Here is a 22970-nt window from a genome sequence, read left to right as displayed (position 1 = left end):
ATTTCTGCGCAAAATAGCCATGTAAATCTTTGTAAGCTGACTTATTGAACAGACTATAATATAGCACATAATAAGGCACAATTAAATACAATCGAAAGTTTTAGTGATTGTGGTCATCTACAATCCCATCAAGATCGGGCGAATCTGACACAATAAGATTTTCATAAAACGATCTTCTTGATTGCGGCATAGATTTGCAAAGCGATAATAGCTCTTTTTTCTTTATGTCACTGATACCTCGAGGTTCAACTTCTCTGGGTATCTCGGCAATCAGATCAGTTTTGCCACTGTCCAATTTTTTTTTTAAATCATTCACTATTTTTTTTTTCAAGAAGGATATTTCTGTAAAATCCGCATTGTAGTTATTTTTTGCAAATAAGTTCAGGTTATTTCGTCGAAACTCTATGACTTTGAGATTTTGTATGTTGAAACCTTTGGGGTATGTCAGTTTGGAATCGTTACTAAAAATTATCATATCTTTGTGATCTATCAAATCCACTGCCATATTTTTTCGTGATGTCTTTATGGTCGTAATAAAATCATTAAGATCGTATACTTCGCCCTTGGACTTCAATTTTTTTGCGATTGCTGCATGTACAGCATCTGCTGCCATAAAAGTATGGCCAGACTCAAAATATTCAAGAGTAATTCTTTCGATGGTTGTCATGTTATCATTTATGATTCTTACTAGGGCTGAAAAGAGTAGTTTATTCTTATTTTGTGAATTACAGTTGTCCAGGAAGAATGTTACAGACTTTACATCTCTACAATATTTTCTAAGGAAATAGACATATGTGGTAGCCACATTGTGAGCTTTCCTACCACTTTCACCTTCGTGCCAAACTACGCAGGCAGCTTGTTTGTTTTTTCCTGGTGGTACAAAGGATTCATTAAACAGCACAAGTTTTCTCGAAAAATAGTATTCTTTAGTAGTTAATAGTGGCATACAAATTGCTTTTTGCATATCCACTGTAAAAAGTACATCTTGTCCTTCAGAGCTATTACATTTTTCTTCTAATATTTTATAATCTCTTCTGGAAGCTCTTTTGTTTTCTAAGTGTTGTTCCAAATCTAAACAGTCATTGCAATTACAGGGCAAGGGTAATGTTTTATGCTTTATCTCGTGGTTTTTACATTTTGTGCAAATATCTTGAGCTATCTCTGCTGTTGAAAGGTTAAGCTGCTTAATCATGCTGTAAAAATGTGGCCAACTACAAACTTTCTGATTTTTCTCTAGACAATGTAACTTAAATTCGTTGTAAATAGCAGTGAAAGTTATACCTATCGGCAAATACCTTCTGTTTGGAGCATGTTTAATATTATAATGAGATGGAACAGGGTTAAATTTTAGTATAAAGTTTTTCATGTCATCCTGATACTCTTCGGTAAAAGCATTATGTGGTGTAAAACGCCCTCTAGGATCCGGTGCAGCACTTATTTTGGGATTCTTGTTTCCAGTCAAAAGATTTTGTCTTAGAACTGCTACGACCACTTCATCATTCGAAAACCCTAAGGTATGTAAAAAAAATGTTTTGCACACTCTTATGTCATTTAGTGTCCATGTTAAAGTGTTGCGTCTCCGTGAATTCGGACCAGCAGTTTTATGAGACGTGGGTGTTTTATGTACCTGCCTTGACAAAAAATCGCGTCGTCGTTGTCTGTCCACACTCCAAAACTGATTATAAATTGACAGTCTTTCAATTTCAGGTATCTTATCTTTACAGTTTTTTTTACAATTTTGGCACGGTGGTTTAATAGGATGCTTGTTCCGTTGATTGGCCAACATGATGCTAGGATCTCGACTTCTTTTTAACTTCTTCTTTGGCGAATGATAAGCTTCCGAAACCATCTGGAGTTCATCACGTGATGTACTGGGACACTCATGTATATTTTCTTCGGGAGCATCCTGGGAAGTATCACGCGATGTACTGGGGCAATCATCAGATATTTCATCCCGCGCAATCTGAGATGCATTTGTACGAGATCGATGTTCAACAGTACTACAACATACAGCAGCTGCGGCCGGTAATAATTCGGTGTAGTTAATGTCCTCTCCGAGATGATCAGATAGACATTCATTTACTTGAGATTCGCTTAATGATATTAAGGGACTGATTGTATTTCCAAATTCATTGTAAGAAAACTCGGAATTACACATATAAATTTTGTCAAGCTCGATGGTCTGGTCGTATTGATCATATGGACTGTTAGGTCCAGGACATTCCTTGTTTCCGATGTTCTTCTCCTTCTCAATCAAAACATTGTTTAATGTTGACGCCATCGTAGCAGTGCTGGAGTGGTTATAATGCTGTTCATTATTTTGTGATAATTTTACCAAAAGTAAATTTCGAGAAGCACTCATTTTTACTACTCGCGGTTGCGTCCACTCATACGCATTGCAACGCGACCACTGACTTGGGAGCTCCCCCGCTCGCCCCGCGCAGGTCTCCCGCAAGGCACATGCCGCTGCTCGATGGATCCGATCGATCCATCTAGCCATAACACTGTAACTTTTTGTTTCGCAGGATCAGTATAACCAAGACACTGTAATTCTAATTACGGTGTCATGCCATTATAAACTATAAATCTACTTGAAATACAGTGTTTTTGGAATAGTCATATTTCCATAACAAATGATGTAAAATTTTAAATTTATTTTCTGGGGTATGTATCTCAGCAAGACAAATTGAATGGGCGCTATAAACCCAATACACTGTAACTCAAGTTACAGTGTATTGGGTTTACACGGCAGTCTATCTGTCTGTCTGTCTGTCTGTCTGTCTGTCTGTCTGTCTGCTACTTTTTCACGGCCCAACAGTTTAACCGATTCTGACGAAATTTGGTATAGGGTTAGCTTATATCCCGGGGACGGACACAGGCTACTTTTTATCCCGGAAAATCAAAGAGTTCCCACGGGATTCTTAAAAACCTATCCGCTGTACGATTTGTATGAAATTTGGTACTAAGGTAGCTTGCGTCCCTGTAATTGACATAGGCAACTTTTTATCCCGGAAAATCAACCAGTTCCCACGGGATCTTTAAAAACCTAAATCCACGCGGACGAAGTCGCGGGCATCCTCTAGTTTGGAACAAAATACTATGATTGTACATGGTAGTATTATAGATACCCAGTTTTGGGTGTTGCAATTTGGTCTATGCAGCGGGCCCTAGCAGGGAGACCCATATTTTTATTTATATTATATTTAAGTCGTTAAGAAGATCATTTATGGCATACATAGGCTGCACTAAAAGTATCGGGAATGGAATATTTCCACCGTCCCTGTCATATTAAAATCTTTTTAATTGAAAACTCCTTGGTTTTAAAAATCGAATACCATTTATTTATTTAAAAAAAGATTCTCGGTCTTGTCACAAGGTCTTTTCAAACTTGTTTAGTCGTTGAGAAAATGGAATTGACTCGAGAAAATTCTAGAGCGATGATTTATTACGACTTTCGAAGTGGTTTAACACAAAAACAGTGTGTTGATCGGATGATTTCTGCATTTGGTGATGAAGCCCCATCTAAAACCACAATTTATCGCTGGTTTGCTGAATGTCAACGTGGACGTGTCAAGCTCAGTGATGATCCCCGTTAAGGTCGTCCAAAAATCTGCAGTCACCCAAGAAAACGTTGATGCTGTGCGTAAGCTGATTGAGGAAGATCGACATGTGACATACCGCGAGATTCAGGCAACTTTAGACATTGGCATGAGTCAAATACAAATAATCTTGCATGAACAGTTAGGTGTAAAAAAGTTGTTTTCCCGATGGATACCGCATTTGCTCTGTGAAGAGCAAAAAGCGGCTCGCGTTACTTGGTGCGTCAGAACTCTCGAAAGATTCCACGCAGGATGCTGTGTACAACATCGTATTAGGTGACGAATCCTGGATATACGCGTACCAACCCGAAACAAAAAACCAGTCACGAGTTTGGGTGTTCGAAAATGAGTTAAAGCCAACAAAAATCGTTCGTTCACGAAGTGTTGCAAAAAAAATGGTGGCCACGTTTGTCTCCAAAACCGGCCATGTTGCGACTATTCCTCTTGAGGGACAAAGAACGGTTAATGCAGAATGGTATGCTAGCATTTGTTTGCCACAGGTCGTTTCTGAACTCCGTAAAGAGAACTGCAACCGCCGCATCATCCTCCATCACGACAATGCGAGTTCTCACACCGCGCACAGAACAAAAGAGTTTTTAGAGCAAGAAAACATAGAATTATTAGACCATCCGCCATACAGTTCTAATCCGACCTAAGCCCTAATGATTTCTGTACTTTCCCTAAAATAAAGAATACATTGCGTGGTCAGAGATTTTCATCACCTGAAGAAGCTGTGGACGCCTACAAAACGGCCATTTTGGAGACCCCAACTTCCGAATGGAATGGTTGCTTCAATGATTGGTTCCATGATATGGAAAAATGTGTCAAATTTCGCGGAGAATACTTCGAAAAGCAATAAATACATGTTTTAAATAGTAATGTTGTGTCACTTCCTTGATTCCCGAAATTTTCAGTGCCGCCCTCGTAATAGCACTTTTTCTAAAAAAAAGTTTACCAGTCTCCTTCGCAGTGACAATGATGGGTTGAATGTTTATTATTATATTATGAATGGCAAAAAAGTATATCATAATATGTGTGATGTTCCACATCTACTAAAATGTCATTTAAACAATTTCAGAAAAAGGACCTAATCATCGCTAATCGCCGTGCTATTTGCGTGTCAGATCATTGAAAAAATATATGCGGTAGGTGGGATTGGTGGCACTGTAAGGAATACTCGACTAACAGATATACATTTGAAACCAAATTCTGTCGATAATATGAAGGCAAGTAAAGACATCTTACCATACCAAACTGAAGTTTTACAAACATTTTATGAAGAAACAGGTGGAGCACCCAAAAGTATTTAGCATTGCAACGACTCGTATCAATTTTTAGGGTTCCGTACGTGAAGGGTGCCAATGAGACTCTATTACTAAGCCTCCGCTGTCCGTCCACCTGTCCGTCCGTTTGTCTGTATGTCTGTTTTTCAGCGTGCTAAATAGTGTTATATCTTGTGCGATGGTATGGAACCTTTTGTGTGCGAGTCCAACTCACACTTGACCGATTTTTATTTTGGCTTATTACACATTGCCCCTCCAAGTAGGACAAAGTAGATTGTATAACATTTTAAAGTTCAATTTGTCCCACTAATTATTGGTTTGACCAATTGGTGCATAAAATAGCGGCACCAGTGGCACTATTTTTAAGACCCAGCCCAAAAATTTCTTGAATTATGTCCTTGATATAAGAATAAAGTAAAGGATGCATTTATTTTAATTCATTTAGGTCCTCTATTTTTAGGGTTCCATATCTTCAAAGAAAAAAGGAATCCTTATACTTCGTTTTCTGTCTGTCTATCTGTGTCTCTATCAAGACAAGGGAATCAAAGCTCTTGAGATACTTCCCGTATATAATCCATGACATTTGGTAGCTAGCAATGTCCTAATAGCACAATAATTAATAAAGGGAAAAATCCGAAATCATGAATTTGTGGTTACATCACATATCTAATCAAAGTCAAAGATTATCATGAAATGTTGTGATTTATGTCTCATAATTTTATAACTAACAATTTGCTCGAATTTGTGTAATTCATTGATAATTCATTTTACCTTTCAGGTCAAGCTTGCTGTAAGAGTCTTTAGCAGAGAGGTGGCCCTCACTGTGTCAATGCGGATGAAGACATACATGGACATTTTAACAATTGACGATTATTGTACGATACCTGTAAACATCGATGATGGCATTTTCATTACAGAGATAATTTTATTTATAAATAATTTATTCGATAACTTAAACGGTTGTGGTCATTCTAAAAGTGGTTTTAAGAACGCATTGTCCGGAAAATTGCAACCATTTAGCGTTTTGGAATGATGACGAATTTAGTTAGTCAGGCTTTAAGTATAAAAAATCCGGTCAAGTGCGAGTCGGACTCACCCACGAAGGTTTCCATATCATTATACAAGATATTTTAACCAGTGTGCATTGTGGCACAGTTGCCACAATGCAAGTTAATGGCAACAGCGCCATCTATATCTGATTTAGTAAACTTAATTTTTTTGTGAATTTGTAAACTGATCATGATTTTCTAAATCCACATAAATAGATTTTGAAAATTTTTGTTTCATACATTTTACTAGAATATATTTTGGTTAATGTAGTTTAATGGAAAAGATTTACATTTGTCGAGGGTTTCATACCTCAAAAGGAAAACAGGAACCTATAAAGGATCACTTCGCTGTCTGTCTGTCTGCCCCCCGTGTCTGCCATTTTGGGGGAATCAAAATAGGAATCATGACATTTGGCTGGTGGCAATGTCTTATAGCACAATTGAACGAAAAAATTTAAAAACCGTGAACTTATGGTTACATCACAAAAAAATTAAAGATTTGTGTTCCCAATCAAATAATTAGTTTAACTAAATCACATTCGTCATTAATTTGCACATTTTTATTACACTGGTTTGAGATTTCTTGTACGATCGTGCGGAACCCTTCTGTGCGAATCCGACTCTCACTTGAATGGTATTTTTAGAATCAAGTACAATTATTATTGTTGAAAACATGACTACATCTATACTATCTATACTAATAAATAAAATTGGAGTGTCTGTCTGTAATTTCGAAATAACTACCACATATTAAGGTCATATGGTTATTTGAACGATACCATAACTGAATCACACGTTTTTAAAATTTTTTCTGTCTGTCTGTCTGTCTGTTTGAAAAGGCTAATCTTCGGAACGGCTGAACCGATTTTAACGGGATTTTCACATACAAGTAGAGAATTGACCAGGGTGTAACATAGGCTACTTTTTTAACCGACTTTCAAGAAGAGAGTTGTGTTTTTTACCTATGTACACCAAAATCTCCGAGATTTCTGAACCGATTTGCGTCATTTCTTTTTTAATCGATAGAGGAACTTTGCAACATTATTTCATAAAAAATTTGGATTCCAACTCCAATCCTGATGCTGCAAGGGATCTGACCAATCCACGCGGGCGAAGCTGCGGGCATCAGCTAGTAACTGAATAATAATGACATACTTTTGTGTCATAAGACACAAAAGTATGTCATAAGACACAAAAGTATGTCATAAGTATGAGATAAGTCATGTTGTTATGCAAAATTCTTGTTGCATTATATGGTTTTGTATTGTATTTCCTGACAATGTAAATTTTATTACTTAAATCGGTTGATACTTGACCTCAGTAACTTTAAATGAATAATATCTTTATAAAGACTACGATAATTTGGCATTTGCGTCTTGTATAATTCGTCCAAGACGTTCGATTGTGTTAAACATAAAACGCTGGTCAGAAAACTACAATTATTACACTTATAGCAATTCATTTTATGATATTTAATTGTTATACAGTTTATAATAATCTCTCAAAACAACGTTTTGGAGATGTATCTTGAAATCTAAAGTTTTTATTTTCTAAAAGATAATGATAAAAAAATAGTATGAATAAATTGCTCTGACTAGTTTTAAGTGTGATTGTGAGATGGTAATAACAAAAAATACCCAGCTGAGTTTGTTGTGGTGCATTGGAACCCTACGAAGGTTTAGTTTAGGTACTTTAAGGGCCGGCGCACATATGGCGGAGCGCAGCGCAGAGCATTTTTCACAGTCAAAGTATTATCGACTTTGTCCTCATTGAAATAATATCTAAATTTAATTGTGCATCCGTGCGGATACTTGCGCAGTCCCGCGCGTGCTCGCGCATTCTATGGTAGAAATTCGCGTAATGTGTCACGCGAATAGAAAACTTCGCGGGCATGCTCTGCGCTGAACTCCGCCGCACTCCGCCATGTGTGCACCCCTTAAGGGCATGAGACGGGTCTGCCCGCGAAATTCAAATTTAATTTGATTTTTCGCAATTTGTAAACTAATACAACAACCTAGGCTTATGGCATTTTAATTGCTCCAATGGCAGTAGCATCCTCACAGGTTTACATAAAAACCTTTACTTGAAAGGGTTCAGTTTAAGAAATTAGCTCTAGTATCGTCGACTAATTTGTGAGTTATAGTGGATACTAGAGCTAATTTCTTAAACTGGACCCTTTCAAGTGAAGATTTTTAAATAAATAGGTGGGGATGATACTGTTATTGTCGCAAATAGAATGCCATAAGCCTACGTTGTCGTATTAGTTTACAAATTGCGAAAAACCAAATTAAATTTGAATTTCGCGGGCAGACCCGTCGCATCCACCTTAATTTTTAAGCGTGCTAATATTTATCACCATCACGTCATTGAACCAAAAATAGTTAATAAGATTTTGAAATCGTTAATAAATTATTTAAATTATTTTGTTTTATTTTTGTTGACCAAAAAAAGTTGAATAAATCGGTTATTTGCCGAAAATCGGTAAATGAAAACCGAAAAACCGATATTTTTACGATAAAGTGCGACACTATATTTAATTTACGATTCATTACGATTTTCGAGGCTCATCCCTAAAATTACTAGGCTGTCATGACGTCATCGTGACGTTTTGCCGCAACCGTTTACATCTATACTATATTGTGGGAAAGAGACGTGTAATGTATAGTGTTAAATTGCCATAAGAGGGTGAAATAGAAAGACCATGATACAAAGAAAGTTTATTATAGATAGATATTGATTATTTCTATATATATAATCCGATATTATCGGTATGTATAGTACTCGCTACTAATCATAAACAGATCTATGGAACTTCGTCGTCTATCTCCGGATTCGTGGTCTGTGGCACAGAGTACATTGAATATAGGGGTATGGCTCATAGTTTTTATGGGTTTACCGGTGCACCATTTCTTGATTTTGTGAAACTTTAATTAATAATTTTTTAGTAGTAATTATCTACGTAGAATGCTGATTGTTATTATTCTTGATATTATTTTTACTTTAAACATATTCAAGATTTGAAACTATATTTAAATACACAACAGATGCCATGGAATCGTAAGTTAACTTCTGTTTTATTTTATTTGAATTTTAAACAAGCCATAAGGTGTTAAAACTTTTCAATCTAGATTATGGTAGAAGCTTACAATCTTACATCAGAGAATTTGATTTTTAGCAATATTTTCATGACCTCTCTAATGTACCATCAAAACTAATCGCAATTATGTGGGTAGGTACCTATTACGCTAAACAAGTTAAATGCACCAAGTCCATGGACTTAGCCCTTGATGAATGTGTTAAATTCATCCAAGACCGCGAGATCTCTATAGCAAAGCGTTGATAGTATAGTGGTCAAGATTGCCTTTTATTTGTGGACTCCAGGGTTCAGTACCATGTACCTAGGTATATCTACACACTTTTAAATTTTCGTAGTTATGTGTGTTCTAATTGAATATTACTTGTTAATTGCTTCACCATAGGGCATACCATGCTGGCCAAGTGCAGATGATTAGACTTTATACACCTTTGAGAATGATAATATAAAATACACATACTCTGAAAAGTTAGAGGTTTGAGCTAAGTTTAGTGATTGTCTGTTTTACACAAACTCCTAACTAAACTGACAGTTCTATCTAATGTAAATCTAATGTAAATCTAAAGCATATCTATGGTGTGCTTACATGGGAAATTTTTTAAGCAATTGTAGCTCAGCAACATATCGTTCGATCTGGAGCCATAAGTTGAGCAAACTGGAGCAATTATTTTGCATAACATTGCTGAAATTTTCAAATATTATTGGGTATTGCATTACATTTGACTCCTTTGGTCGTGACATACCTAATGACTGAAATGCCTGAAATTGCAGAATTTCAATTGCCGGTGTAAGCATACTTTAAGAATGAAATAGCCTTAAGTAATAGCAATATATTTAGACCTGTCATTTTAGTTTAGAGTTTGTGTATAGCAAACAGAATTGATCTACATATTTTGTAATCTAATTAAAATATTCAATATAATTTTTCAGCAATGACCAAAATATGGCGGCAATACAACCACCTAACATCCAAGATCAAAGTACAAATAATATCCATTTTGATCCATTTAACTTGGTTAATTATGGTAAGTAGTGTTTGTTAGTTTGGGAGGCTTGAGGCGTGGCTAGTAACCACCCTACCGTCAAAACCATGCTGCCAAGCGATTCAGCATTCCAGTATGATGATAGAAACCGATCAAAGGTATGGGTTTAATTAAACTACCATATCCCTTCTAAATTGGCCCGCTTCCATCTTAGAATGCACCATCACTTAGCACAGGTGAAATCGCAGTCATGGGATCATCAGAACAAGTGTAAATTAAAAATTTATAACACCCCCGACAAGTGAAGGTTACAGTAACTAGAAAAGACCGAAAAGACCTGATAACTTTCAAACGGCTGAACTGATTTTCTTGCACTATTCCGCACCTACGATCTAAAGTATCTGAATTTTCCAAAACATCATTTTCAAATAAATAATTATGTATTTAGGCAACGTCCATCTTGACAGCTTGACATTTGTCAATTGACATAATATTATGAACCTAACGGTTATCTAACCTTCTTTTCTACAAGAAAACTAGAAAAGAGCTGATAACTCTTAAACGGCTGAACCAATTTTTTTGGATTATAGCTAAGAACACTCTCGATCAAGCCACCTTTCAAACAAAAAAAAACTAAATTAAAATCGGTTCATTCGTTTAGGCGCTACGATGCCACAGACAGATACACAGATACACAGACACACAGATACACACGTCAAACTTATAACACCCCTCTTTTTGGGTCGGGGGTTAAAAAAAGCTACAGTGACTGACTAACAGACAAGGGACAGCCTTTAACTGGGGGATCACAGATGTGAAATTTGAAGATTTGAAGAATTAGGGTTAAAAATATATAATGCTTGTGTGAATTAGGGCTTATAGTATGGGTATAAAATGTATACATTATACAGCAATTTTTTTTTGCTTTTCAGGCAGTGAAGTGGAAGGTACGGATGTAGAAAACAGTGATGCAGATGATGAGAACGATCACACTCATTGGCCGAGATTAGTCAGACCAGTTTACACATGCAGCGACGACGAAGAGGACTATGAGGAACAGATGGAGCAAATGTTTGAGGATACAGGTATATACTAAAAAAATCCTAATCCTAATCCATACTTAATATTATAAATGCGAAAGTGTGTCTGTCTGTCTGCTACCTTTTCACAGCCCAACAGTTTAATCGATTCTGACGAAATTTGGTACAGAGTTAGCTTATATCCCGGGGACGGATATAGGCTACTTTTTATCCCAGAAAATCAAAGCGTTCCCACGGGATCCGTAAAAACCCATCCGCTAAACCGATTTGTATGAAATTTGGGTACCGAGGTAGCTTGCATCCCTTTGATTGAGATAGGCAGCTTTTTATCCTGGAAAATCAAACAGTTCCAAAGGGATCCCGCGGGATTTTGAGAAACGTAAATCCACGCGGACGAAATCGCGGGCATCAGCTAGTGAATAATAATAAAGTTGACTTCCAAATTCGGTATCTTCTCATCCAAAATTCCAAATTGGCTTGAAGATCAAAGTCTTCGAACATTGCGTTTTGTCAGTGATGACATATAGATTTGAGACAAGACAAGAAAAGTCTTGTATAATTATGTAGTCATATAGTAATTATGTAGCCATGTAGTTGGAGCCGGAAAGTCCTTGAGTGGAGACCGCGTTTAAGCAAGCATAGTGTGGGATGCCCTCCAGCACGATGGACCGACGATATAAAGCGGCTGGCGGGAAGTGGCTGGATGAGGAAGGCTGAGCACCGGGTGTGGTGGCGCTCTATAAAGAAGGCCTATGTCCAACAGTGGACGTCCACAGGCTGATGATGATGATGATGAGCCATGTATCACGTCTACTTGTTTTCCTACATACCCTAAACATATATTATCATCTGTGTCATCTGTATATTCATATTATCATTTGTAGTAAAACAAGTCTACTTGTTAGGATCTGTAATCCTAAAAATAGCGTTTTTACAGGCAGCGAAGAGGATACAAGCAGTGGATCCGAGGTAGATGAAGATCGACTCTCCAAATATATTTACCGAGAACCATACAGCGATAGTGATGAGAGCTTGGATGAAAATGATGAAAACTCATCCCACACTGAAACACTTTCAGGTTCAAATACAACACAAAAGGATCAGTTTGATTGGAAACCACTCAAAATTTCTCAAAATGTTAACACATCTCGTCCCAAAAATTCTGAAGACTACGATGGCAAACCTGAAGAAGAAAATTCTCAAAATTGTAATAGTGAACCCAGTGGAAAAGATAAAAATGATAAAGACATAGTTAACACGTCATGTGGTCCCAAAAATTCTGAAAACCATGGTGGAAAACCTGATACCAAAGGAGATTCTCAAAATTTTAATGATACATTCAGTGGAGTAGTTCAAAATGTAAAAGACAAATCTGGTCCCGAAAATTCAGAGAACTACGATATCAAACCTGGTTACAAAGAAGGAAGTTCTCAAAATTTTAATGAAAAATCCGGTGGAAGAGATCGAAATAAAAAACACATACCTGATGCCAGTAGTAAAGCTTCTAAAAGTCCTGAAAATGAAAGTGATTTAGAAGTGTCCTCTGAGAATTTTCAAAACAGAAGAGAAAAGTTTGATAATAATAATGTTGGACCTACAAAAGCATATGCAAATCCATATGAAGCTTTCACAGCTTTATGGGATCAAAAAATTATGGAACATACAGTTACTGAGACCAATCGCTATGCCCGTCAGTCGAAAATCCAACAATGGCAAGACACAACAATAGACGAAATGTATCTGTATTTCGGGTTAATTCTTAGTACTACAACAATTGTTAAGGACGTTATTAAACATTATTGGGTTGAAAGTCTTGCAACCACAGGGTATCTTTACTTAATGCCTTATCGACGTTTCAAAGAACTGACTAATTGTATACATTTCACTGATAACGACAAACTCAATGAAACAATCAATGAAATCGATAATTCTCAGGCCAAATTATGCAAGCTACAGCCTTTATTAGATCATCTGAATGAGAAATTTTCTACCTTATACAATGTAGGACAAAATGTTATTTTGGATGAAGGCTTGACTCAGTGGAAAGGTTGGATTGCTAATACCCGAAGAATTTGTATAGAACCGGACCCCGTTGAGGTCAAAAGTGTTGAGATTTGTGAACCAAATACAGGGTACTTGTGGCGTATGCAGTTAGTTCCAGGTGTTTTTTTTTAAATAATTTTTTATGACTACTACTAATTTTATTATAGTTGGTTTGTTTGTTATACTAATACTAACTTTTAATCTACAATACTAAAACAGCTAACAATAGGAATCGGTCAAATGCGAATCAGACTCGCGCACTGAGGGTTCCGTACTCGGGTATTTTTTCGTCATTTTGCACGATAAATCAAAAAATATTATGCATAAAAATAAATAAAAATCTGTTTTAGAATGTACAGGTAAAGTCCTTTCATATGATACCCAACTTGGCACAGTCTTCTTACTTTGAAAATTAAAACACTTTTTTTTTCTGTAACCACAAATTCACGGTTTTGGATTTATTCCCTTACTTGTGCTATAAGACCTACCTACCTGCCAAATTTCATGATTCTAGGTCAACGGGAAGTACCCTATAGGTTTTCTTAACAGACACGACGGACGGACAGACAGACAGATAACAAAGTGATACTATAAGGGTTCCGTTTTTCCTTTTGAGGTACAGAACCCTAAAAAATCAGTCAACTGCGAGTCAGACACGCATTTGACCGATTTCTGAAGAGTTCCGTACAAGAAATACTACTTTTTAAACCATGAAACATAAACATGTTTATGTTAATGTATGCTGTGACTGCCCGTAAGTGGAGTTGCATAAGAGCCCTAGAATTTAAGGAACAACATGTATTTAATCTAAATGTGTAACTCTGTGGGCGGTACATAAATAAATAAATAAATAAATAAATAAATAAATGAAATAAGCCTAAAAATATTTTTTTTACTTTTCCAGGTGATATAACTACTGGAATGATACCAGGCCTACTCACTGAACTCCTAAAGGGCTTGGAAGGTAAAGGGCATACCATTTGGATGGATAAGTTTTACAGCTCACCCATTTTAGCTAGACAATTGAAACAGCGCGGTTTCGACTGCGCTGGCTTAGTTCAAAAATCCTACTTACCCACCGAAGTGTCGGAAAGAGTCAGAAATATAATTGATGATGAGACAGAAAAGAACAGAAATATGTCCGAAATACACGGCAGCACATCTGGGGATGTTGATATATTTGCGTGGATTACTAAAAATAGATGTGTGAATTTTATTACCACTTATCATGGAACTGAAACAGTGGTAACTAACAATCTGAAGACACCTAAAATAATGTTAGATTACAACCTGCACACCCAAGGCGTTCACAGGAAAGACAATTTGCTGTTTAAATTCCAGATGGAGAGGAAAAATTTGCTGTTTAAATTCCTAATAAATCGAAAAAATGCGAAAGTTTGGTACAAAATGTTTTTCCGAAAACTTTTGAACGTAAGCGTTTTGAATGCACACATTTTGTACAATAAAAGGGATATGAAACATTACGATTTCCGCAAGAAACTATGCAAGCAAATTCTGTGCCGTCACAGGTATAAATCACCGTCTGCGGCGGACCCTCCCACAGGATTTCATGTACCTGTATCATACATATTAATGAAAAAACAAAAAATGAATGAAAAAAGAAGCGTTTCGTGTAAAAACATTACAGATTGTCATTTGTGCCCTCTCTGCGGGAGTCCGTGCTCTAGCAAGTTCCATGATAGTGATGAAGATGATAGTGATAAAGATGATAGTGATGAAGATGATAGTGATGACTTCTAAGGAAGAATGTATGAACCACTTTGAAAGCTGCTCCAAAATAATTGTGATAATTGTAGTTTTGTCGAATAAATCATTGCATTGTGCTCATCATTGTACCTGTGATTAATTATATCTGTGATTAATTATTATGCCTGTGATTATTACATTGCCTTATCATTGTGATTATAAATCATCATTAAGTGATTATTACACTTCGATCATCATTAAACTTTTGATCACTGCATTGCAATCATCATACCTGTGAGTAATTTTGCGGTTTGCGCGCACGACTATAATTATCATTGTGATCATCACGTATTGTCTGTGCAGACTCTCTCTGCGAGAGTCCCTGATAGTTCCTATAGTGATGATAGTGATCATCATGACTTCTAAGGAAAAAGTATATGCACAGTGCAGGCTGCTCTGAAATACTTGTAACATTTGTGTCGAATAATTAAATTGCATTATGATCATCATTATCATCATCATCATCATCATCAGCCTGTGGACGTCTACTGTTGGACATAGGCCTTCCCTATAGAGCGCCACCACACCCAGTCCTCAGCCTTCCTCATCCAGCCACTTCCCGCCAGCCGCTTTATATCGTCGGTCCATCGTGCTGGAGGGCGTCCCACACTACGTTTGCTTAAACGCATTCGTTGATCATCATTATACCTGTGATTATTGGCCTTATTATTAAGTGATTATTGCACTTGATCATCACTAAACCTGTGATCAATGCGTTGCAATCATCGTCATCAGTCATCACAGACCAAATTGTCATAATAATGCATAGAAGTTAGAACCACAGACCTTTTTTTTTTTTTTTTCTCTCTCTCGTCTGGCTTTACACTGATTAGCCAATGTCAAGTTTGTAGTTATTTACAAGTTAGGGAAACTATATGTATAAGTATGGACTCCGTCTGTGCCGGCGCCCGCCGACATACACACGGGGCCCCTCTAAAGTGCTTCCCAGTCAGTTCCTTCACCAATAAACACCAGCAGAAACAAAAACCAGCCACTTTTGACAAAAAAACACTCCAAAAAAGTACCGCACGCGCGCCAACAAACGCCACCACAGACAAAGTCCAACCACAGACCTAGTATATTAAGAACGCGAACGCCATATTTACTCTATGTCATCTATGTCTGTGTCGACTGTCAGACGTCAGTGTCATATGTCAAAGCACCGCTTATTTTCCGTGTCGTGATTTTCCAACCGATTTTCCAGGATGAATAATTTGAAAACAATGTGTAAAATTACCAAATGAAATATCTAAATTAACCTTTAATTCAACTTTATCATGGAGGAATACTTCTCAACTACTTTAAACAAACTGGTTAGTGTACGAAAACTTCTAAGTATGCTTTTCAAATACACTATTTTTGTCAATAAATTTAGTTATTTTAATGTTAAACTGCGTAAATTATAGTTTATACGAAATATTGTTGTGTTTAATTGATCCCAGGTTAGTAAAATTAATAAAAAAGGTAAGTTTTAGGTTATAATTTTTACTGATCAATTGGGCTGTCCAAAGACATGGATTTACATTTTTATCGCTGGGGCTCCTCCTCTAGTTTAAGAAATTAGCTCTAGTATCGAATAATTTGTGGGTTGTAGTCGATACTAGAGTTTATTTCTTAAACTGGACCCTTTCAAGTAAAGATTTTTATATAAATCTGTGAGGATGATACTGCCATTGGCGCAATTTAAGTGCCATAAGCCTACTTTGTCGGATTAGTTTACAAATTGCGAAAAACCAAATTAAATTTGAATTTCGCGGGCTGACCCGTCTCATCCACCATCTCTTCTTTCAGAAGTCTAACAACTATTCAAACTTAACCATAGTCTTAGGCAATGAGAGTTGTGACTTAGACTCAGCCGTCACCTCTATAGTCTATGCCATTTTTCTGCACTGGCAGCACAATAGGATCAAATGTAAAGTGTGCACAGCCTCCAAAAGGAGTGAAGAGTGCAGTGATGATATATTTATCTCTGTCCTGGACGTCAATAGAGAGGACTTTGGTTTGAAGACTGAAGTTGTTTTCTGTTTGGAAGAGCATGGTATAACTGATAAGGACCTAGTGTTTAGGTAAGTTGCATGTAGTTATAGTGCATACATTTTGAGAAAGGTCTCATTATATTTGCTCGAGGTGTCAACTGTCATATCAAAAGTACAATTTTAGGCCTTCAAGGTGACACAAGCCTGTGCTGTCTTCACCTGCATTATTAACAGGGCTCTCTCCGTCACTCGTTTCATACAATTGTAGTTCCAATTTCATTTGAATATTAAGCAACCAAAGTCCAAGAAATTTTGCAGACATATTCTAGAAACTAATATCTGTGTCTGTGGTATTTTAGATTTTTCTAAAAATATGTAGTTTTAAAATTACAGGGACTCAAAGATTTGTATGAAATTTTTTAAGACCGTGTAACTTTGTAACCGAATATTTTAACAGAAATCTGGAAAACCACAGACATAGATATTAGTTTCTAGAATATGTCTGCAAAATTTCATGGACTTTGGTTGCTTAATATTCAAATGAAATTGGAACTACGATTATATGAAACGAGTGACGGAGAGAGCCCTCTTAAGAAAGGGGAAAAATATATCTCTGAATCGGAAATTGGCATTAGACTGTACTAGGACTGTACACAGTGACAGATTGCAAATAAAAATAATTCGAAAACTGTCAATGTTATGTCAATGTCAAAATATGACAAAGTAACATATATGAAAACTTACATGTAACACTGCATGCCTGAGAGTTCTCCATGTTCTGAAAGGTGTGTGAAGCCTGCCAATCCGCATTGGGTCAGAGTGGCAGACTATGGCCTAAGCCTGTCTTATTCTGAGAGGAGTATTGTGCTCTGTAGTGGGCCGGCAATAGGTTGATCATAATGATAATTAGGAATGAAATTACCTGCTTTTCAGTGATGACGTCATGTGGAAAAATTGGTAGCTGCCGATCCGCATACGGCCAGCGTGGCAGACTTTGGCCTAAGCCCTTCTTTATTCTGAGGAGTACTGTGCTCCGTAGTGGGCCGACAATGGGTTGATCATGATGATGATGGATTAAATTACTTTTCAGTGATGACATAAATATGGAAAAATTGGTAGCAGAAGGGAAAACTAAAATAGTGTTAGTAGACCACCATGTTCTAGCTAAGAAATATGACTACTTAGCACCTTATGTCACTGAGATAATTGACCATCGGCCGCTGGACAGAAGCCAATGGACATACAGGTATTGTTTACCTAACCTAATCCTACTAACATTATAAATGTGAAAGTGTGGATGTTTGTTACTCAATCACGCAAAAACTACGGGACGGATTTGGCTGTTTGGAATGGAGATAGATTATACCCTGGATTAAACACATAGGCTACTTTTTATCCCGAAATATCAAACGAGTGCCAGCGGGATTTTCCTCCACGCGGACGAAGTCGCGGGCATCAGCTAGTATCTATATACATATATAAAAAAGCTGACTGACTGACTGATATATCAACGCACAGTTCAAACTGGATGGATCTGGCTGAAATTTCAGACTATATCACAAGTTATTACTATACTAGCTGTGCCCGCGACTTCGTTCGCGTGGAATAGCTCTCAGCGCGCTTTATATAGCCACGGACGCTCAGGCGCGAGGCGTGTAGTACGTACTCTGTACGTTAAACATGTTCGCCGTGATTCTTTAAATTGACATAACTTTTTTATTTATGAACCGGTTGACAAGAAATAAACACTAAATGTTAAGTGAAGCTTACTACAATATATTAGTGAAAACCGTATCTAAATCGAATAAGCCGTTTCTGATATTAGCGTGCAAAAACACACAGACAAACAGACAAACAGACAAAAAAAAAATTAATTACAATTTCGGGTTCGGCATCGATATAATAACAACCCCTGCTACTTTTTTTTTATATATTTCCATTGTACAGACACCACTTTTCTACAATTTTATTATATGTATAGATGAAAAACATATATTTCAGTGAGGACACTCGGAATACAATAGAGGTGGTTGGATCTTGTTGCACTCTGATTGCTCAGAGAATCAGAGATTTGAGTGCCCTCATAGCCAAGGAGGTAGACTTCTTTTCTGACCACCCAGCCTGCACACAGCTTTTGTACAGTAGGTTTTTTTTTTTACTAGTTTTATTCATTACTAGCCGATGCCCGCGACTTCGCTTGCGTGGATTTAGGTTTTTTGAAATCCCGTGGGAACTCTTTGATTTTCAGGGATAAAAAGTAGCCTATGTCCGTCTCCGGGATATCAGCTAACCCTGTACCAAATTTCGTCAGAATCGGTTAAACTGACCCTAGACCCGTCCGCTTAACTGATTTGTATGAAATTTGGTACCGAGGTAGCTTGCGTCCCTGTAATTGACACAGGAAACTTTTTATCCCGGAAAATTAAACAGTTCCCACGGGATCTATAAAAATCTAAATCCACGCGGACGAAGTCGCGGGCATCCTCTAGTTTTCTATAAAATTCTTTTTTAGAGAATGTCTTCATCATAATAGCTATTTGAGCTGTGCGTTGATAGATAAGTCAGTCAGTCAGTCAGCGTTTCCTTTTGTATATTTAGATGATTTTCCAGGCGTAATACTTCTGGATACAGTCATATTTAGATGATTTTCCAGGCGTAATACTTCTGGATACTGTCATATTTAGATGATTTTCCAGGCGTAATACTTCTGGATACTGTCATATTTAGATGATTTTCCAGGCATAATACTTCTGGATACTGTCATATTTAGATGATTTTCCAGGCGTAATACTTCTGGATACTGTCATATTTAGATGATTTTCCAGGCGTAATACTTCTGGATACTGTCAACTTTTCTAAAGACGTCAACAAGGCGACGAAACACGATGAAGAAATTGTGGCATTCCTTGAACATCTGCTCAAGGTTGATCAGTGTGAAACGGAAAGGTAAGGCTGTTCTGTTTGGCGTCTCTACTGATTTGATGAAGCAATTCTGAAATATATTTCTTTTATATAGTTATTAAAAATAAACCTCAAAAGGAAAAACGGAACCCTTATAGGATCACTTTGTTGTCTGTCTGTCTGTCTTGTCTGACAAGAAAACCTATAGGGTATTTCCCGTTGACCTAGAATCATGTAATTTGGCAGGTAGGTAGATCTCATAGCACATGTAAATGAAAAAATTCGAAAACTTTAATTTTGTAGTTACATCCTTTCGTTGGCACGACACATAATACATACATAATATACTGTTTAAGTTAAGTTAGTTTTTAAGTTTTATATTTTAAATTTTATATTTTAGGGGTTATATTTTTTATTTTTATTTTTTTATTTTTAGTTTTGTATAAGCGTCTTTATTTGTAATACTATGTTTATGTGTCGGTTTCAACGAATAAATTTTATTCTATTCTATTCTATTCTATTCTAAAAAAATTAAAATGTGTTTCAATTTTCAAAGTACGATAACTATACCAAGTGGGGTATCATATGAAAGGGCTTAACCTGTACATTCTGAAACAGATTTTTATTTATCGTGCAAAATGTCGGAAACATATCCGAGTACGGAACCCTCGGTGCGCGAGTCTGGGTCGTACTTGACCGGTTTTTTTCTAAAATATTTCAGGAAATTGAGGGTAGATCGTCTATTAGCGGCTCGAAGCGATGTATCTTCTCTGAGTGCCGCTCAACTGTTAAGGAAGGACTTAAAGATATTCGGCCATATTCTCGTACCCAGCTTCCCTATACTAGTTAAGGTAACTGGTTCTATGAATAAATTACACTATAATATTATAAAGGAGAAAGTTTGTATGTGTGTGTGTGTGTATGTTTGTTACTCCTTCACGCAAAATCTACTGGACGAATTGGGCTGAAATTTAGAATGGAGATAGATTATACCCTGGATTAGCACATAGGCTACTTTTCATCCCGGAAAATCAAAGAGTTCCCACGGGAATTTTAAAAAACCTACATCCACGCGAACGAATAGTACCTATGGCGTTATATTGGCTCCACTGTCTGTCCAAGTCATGGGCACCATATTGGCATGAGAAGACGCAGATTTTGTTTATTTCCATTTGATTTTCATTTCATTCATTCAGGAAAATCAAATGAAAATAAACGAAATCTGCGCCTCCTTATGCAAATATGGTGCCAATGACTTGGACAGACAAGGGAGCCAACATAACGCCATAGGTACTATTCGATGAAACGCACTATACCGCCTACCGAGTCTAAAAAATGTTAGATAAAATATTATAAAGAGGAAACCTTTGTATTTTTGTATGTTTGTATTGAATAGGCTCAAAAACTACTGGACCGATTTCAAAATTTCTTTTACCATTACGTAGAGGGATTCTTCCGAATCCGAATAGGCTATATTTTATCCCGGAAAATAGATGGGATTTTTCGTGGTAGTGTCCACCCGTGTGAAGCCGGGGCGGGTCGCTAGTGTTAGATATTTCTGTCACAGAGCAATTCTATTTTTTTCTTCTCAGTTCGAAGTTCTATTTTTGGTTTTTATCAGGATTTTCTCCAAAAACCCAACGCTCTAGAGGCCGTGAGCGAAGCCCTGTCGTCCCGTGGGTGTGCCCTGGCGCTCCTGCTCGGCATGGAACTGAAGGTGACGCTGCAAAGAGACGCCACTGTTATCAGCTCCGTGGAGCACGAGCTAGCTGAAGATGTAAGTAGTCCCAACAACAACTGTACACAAGTATCAGTAGCTAGTTGAGATCAGAGGTGTAAGATATGGTTACATTCCTATATTATCATAGTATTGACGTTTGTTACACAAAAAGATAGATAGATATATGTATAGATAGATAGGCAGAAGTCAAGCTAGTGCAATAAGCACGTGTAAAGGAACACAACACAGAAGGAAGAAAGCAGAAAGATTAAAATTTTTAGGGTTCTGTACCTTCCGTTTTTCCTTTTCCTTCCGTAAAAGGAAAAACGGAACTCTTATAGGATCACTTTGTTGTCTGTCTGTCTGTCTGTCTGTCTGTCCGTCGTGTCTGTCAAGAAACCTATAGGGTACTTCCCGTTGACCTAGAATCATGAAATTTGGTATGTAGGTAGGTCTTATAGCACAAGTACAGGAATAAATCTGAAAACCGCGAACTCGTGGTCAAATCATTTAAAAAAAAATTAAAATGTGTTCACGAAAAAATTAACTGTCTATCGTACAGCGGCATCCGGGTGCGGGATAGACTTATCTAAAGAATTTTTTGACGTGACCACGTCTTATAATTCGATAGAGCCGGCTGCACGCACGAAAAAACATGACTCATGCGGCGTTACCTCGCTCTGAGGCGTTCCATGTAAGGCTTGAAGTGCAAGCGAGAGCGCGGAACGAGCGACAAAGAAGCACAATCGGCCTTTGTTGTCACGTTCAACTATCGTCAGTAAACCGACTTTACAGACAACCAATTTTTTTTTAACTTTAAACGCTAAAATAGCTTTCTTATTTGTTGCAGCTGGCAAAGTTTCTTCAAAAATGGTCCAGTCCTTCGCTGCAGTTAATATCAGTTCCCGAGGTCCACTGTTTCTACTTCAAGCAAATGAATCTATCGGCTTCCAGGAAACAATACGTACCCACGTTAAATGAGTTTTTGAACATATGTAAATAATAATTAATTAATTTATTTAATAGCAATAAATATTTATTTTATTTTATTTTCGTCCATTATTTTGTTTCCCCTCTTAACGTGGATGCGATGGGTCTGCCCGCGAAATTCTTTAATTTGGTTTTTCGCAATTTGTAAACTAATACGTAGGCTTATGGCATTTTAATTGCGCCAATGGCAGTATCATCCTCACAGGTTTATATAAAAATGTTTACTTGAAAGGGTCCAGTTTAAGAGATTAGCTCTAGTATCGACTAATTCTCACAAATTAGTCAGCCAAAATTAAATTAAAAGCCAATTTCATGTCTCGTGCCCACCACTGTACCAGGGAGGTCATTTATGAAGCCTTTTTTTTCTCTCTTCTGGCTTTACTTAGATTTGTCAAGTTTGTAGGTGTTTACAAGTTAGGGAAACTATAAGTATGGACCTCGTCAGTGCCGGCGCTCGCCGACACACGCGCGGCACCCCTTTAGAGCGCTTCCCAGTCATTTCTACCACCTAAAACACCAGTGAAA

At 37.1% G+C, this 22970-nt stretch overlaps 3 protein-coding genes across 4 annotated transcripts; 2 read left to right on the top strand and 1 right to left on the bottom strand.

Annotated features, from left to right (window-relative positions):
• Positions 1-100: 100 nt before the first annotated feature.
• LOC123879299 lies at positions 101-18795 on the bottom strand. The gene is made up of 2 exons (XM_045926943.1): positions 18784-18795; positions 101-2753 (listed from the first exon to the last, which is right to left on the bottom strand). Exon 2 carries the CDS (start codon positions 2498-2500, stop codon positions 101-103), a length of 2400 nt encoding a protein of 799 aa, XP_045782899.1. The 5' UTR covers positions 2501-2753; positions 18784-18795.
• On the top strand, positions 8837-14973 carry LOC123879670 (piggyBac transposable element-derived protein 4-like). 2 transcript variants are annotated; one of them, XM_045927535.1, is made up of 6 exons: positions 8837-8988; positions 9956-10050; positions 10941-11093; positions 11986-12243; positions 12475-13209; positions 13996-14973. In XM_045927535.1, exons 1-6 carry the CDS (start codon positions 8981-8983, stop codon positions 14850-14852), a joined length of 2106 nt encoding a protein of 701 aa, XP_045783491.1. In that variant the 5' UTR covers positions 8837-8980; the 3' UTR covers positions 14853-14973. The 2 variants fall into 2 exon arrangements, with proteins under 2 accessions (XP_045783491.1, XP_045783490.1); XM_045927534.1 differs by having other exon boundaries at positions 11986-13209.
• On the top strand, positions 15992-22503 carry LOC123879704 (exopolyphosphatase PRUNE1-like). The gene is made up of 8 exons (XM_045927596.1): positions 15992-16171; positions 16650-16924; positions 17925-18080; positions 18836-18975; positions 19660-19780; positions 20457-20586; positions 21357-21512; positions 22306-22503. Exons 1-8 carry the CDS (start codon positions 16136-16138, stop codon positions 22456-22458), a joined length of 1167 nt encoding a protein of 388 aa, XP_045783552.1. The 5' UTR covers positions 15992-16135; the 3' UTR covers positions 22459-22503.
• The last annotated feature ends 467 nt before the right edge of the window (positions 22504-22970 follow it).

The sequence above is a fragment of the Maniola jurtina genome, chromosome 28 (assembly GCF_905333055.1).
Source record: "Maniola jurtina chromosome 28, ilManJurt1.1, whole genome shotgun sequence".
Taxonomy (NCBI): Eukaryota; Metazoa; Arthropoda; class Insecta; order Lepidoptera; family Nymphalidae; genus Maniola; species Maniola jurtina.
This window is presented reverse-complemented; position numbering and strand designations above follow the sequence as displayed.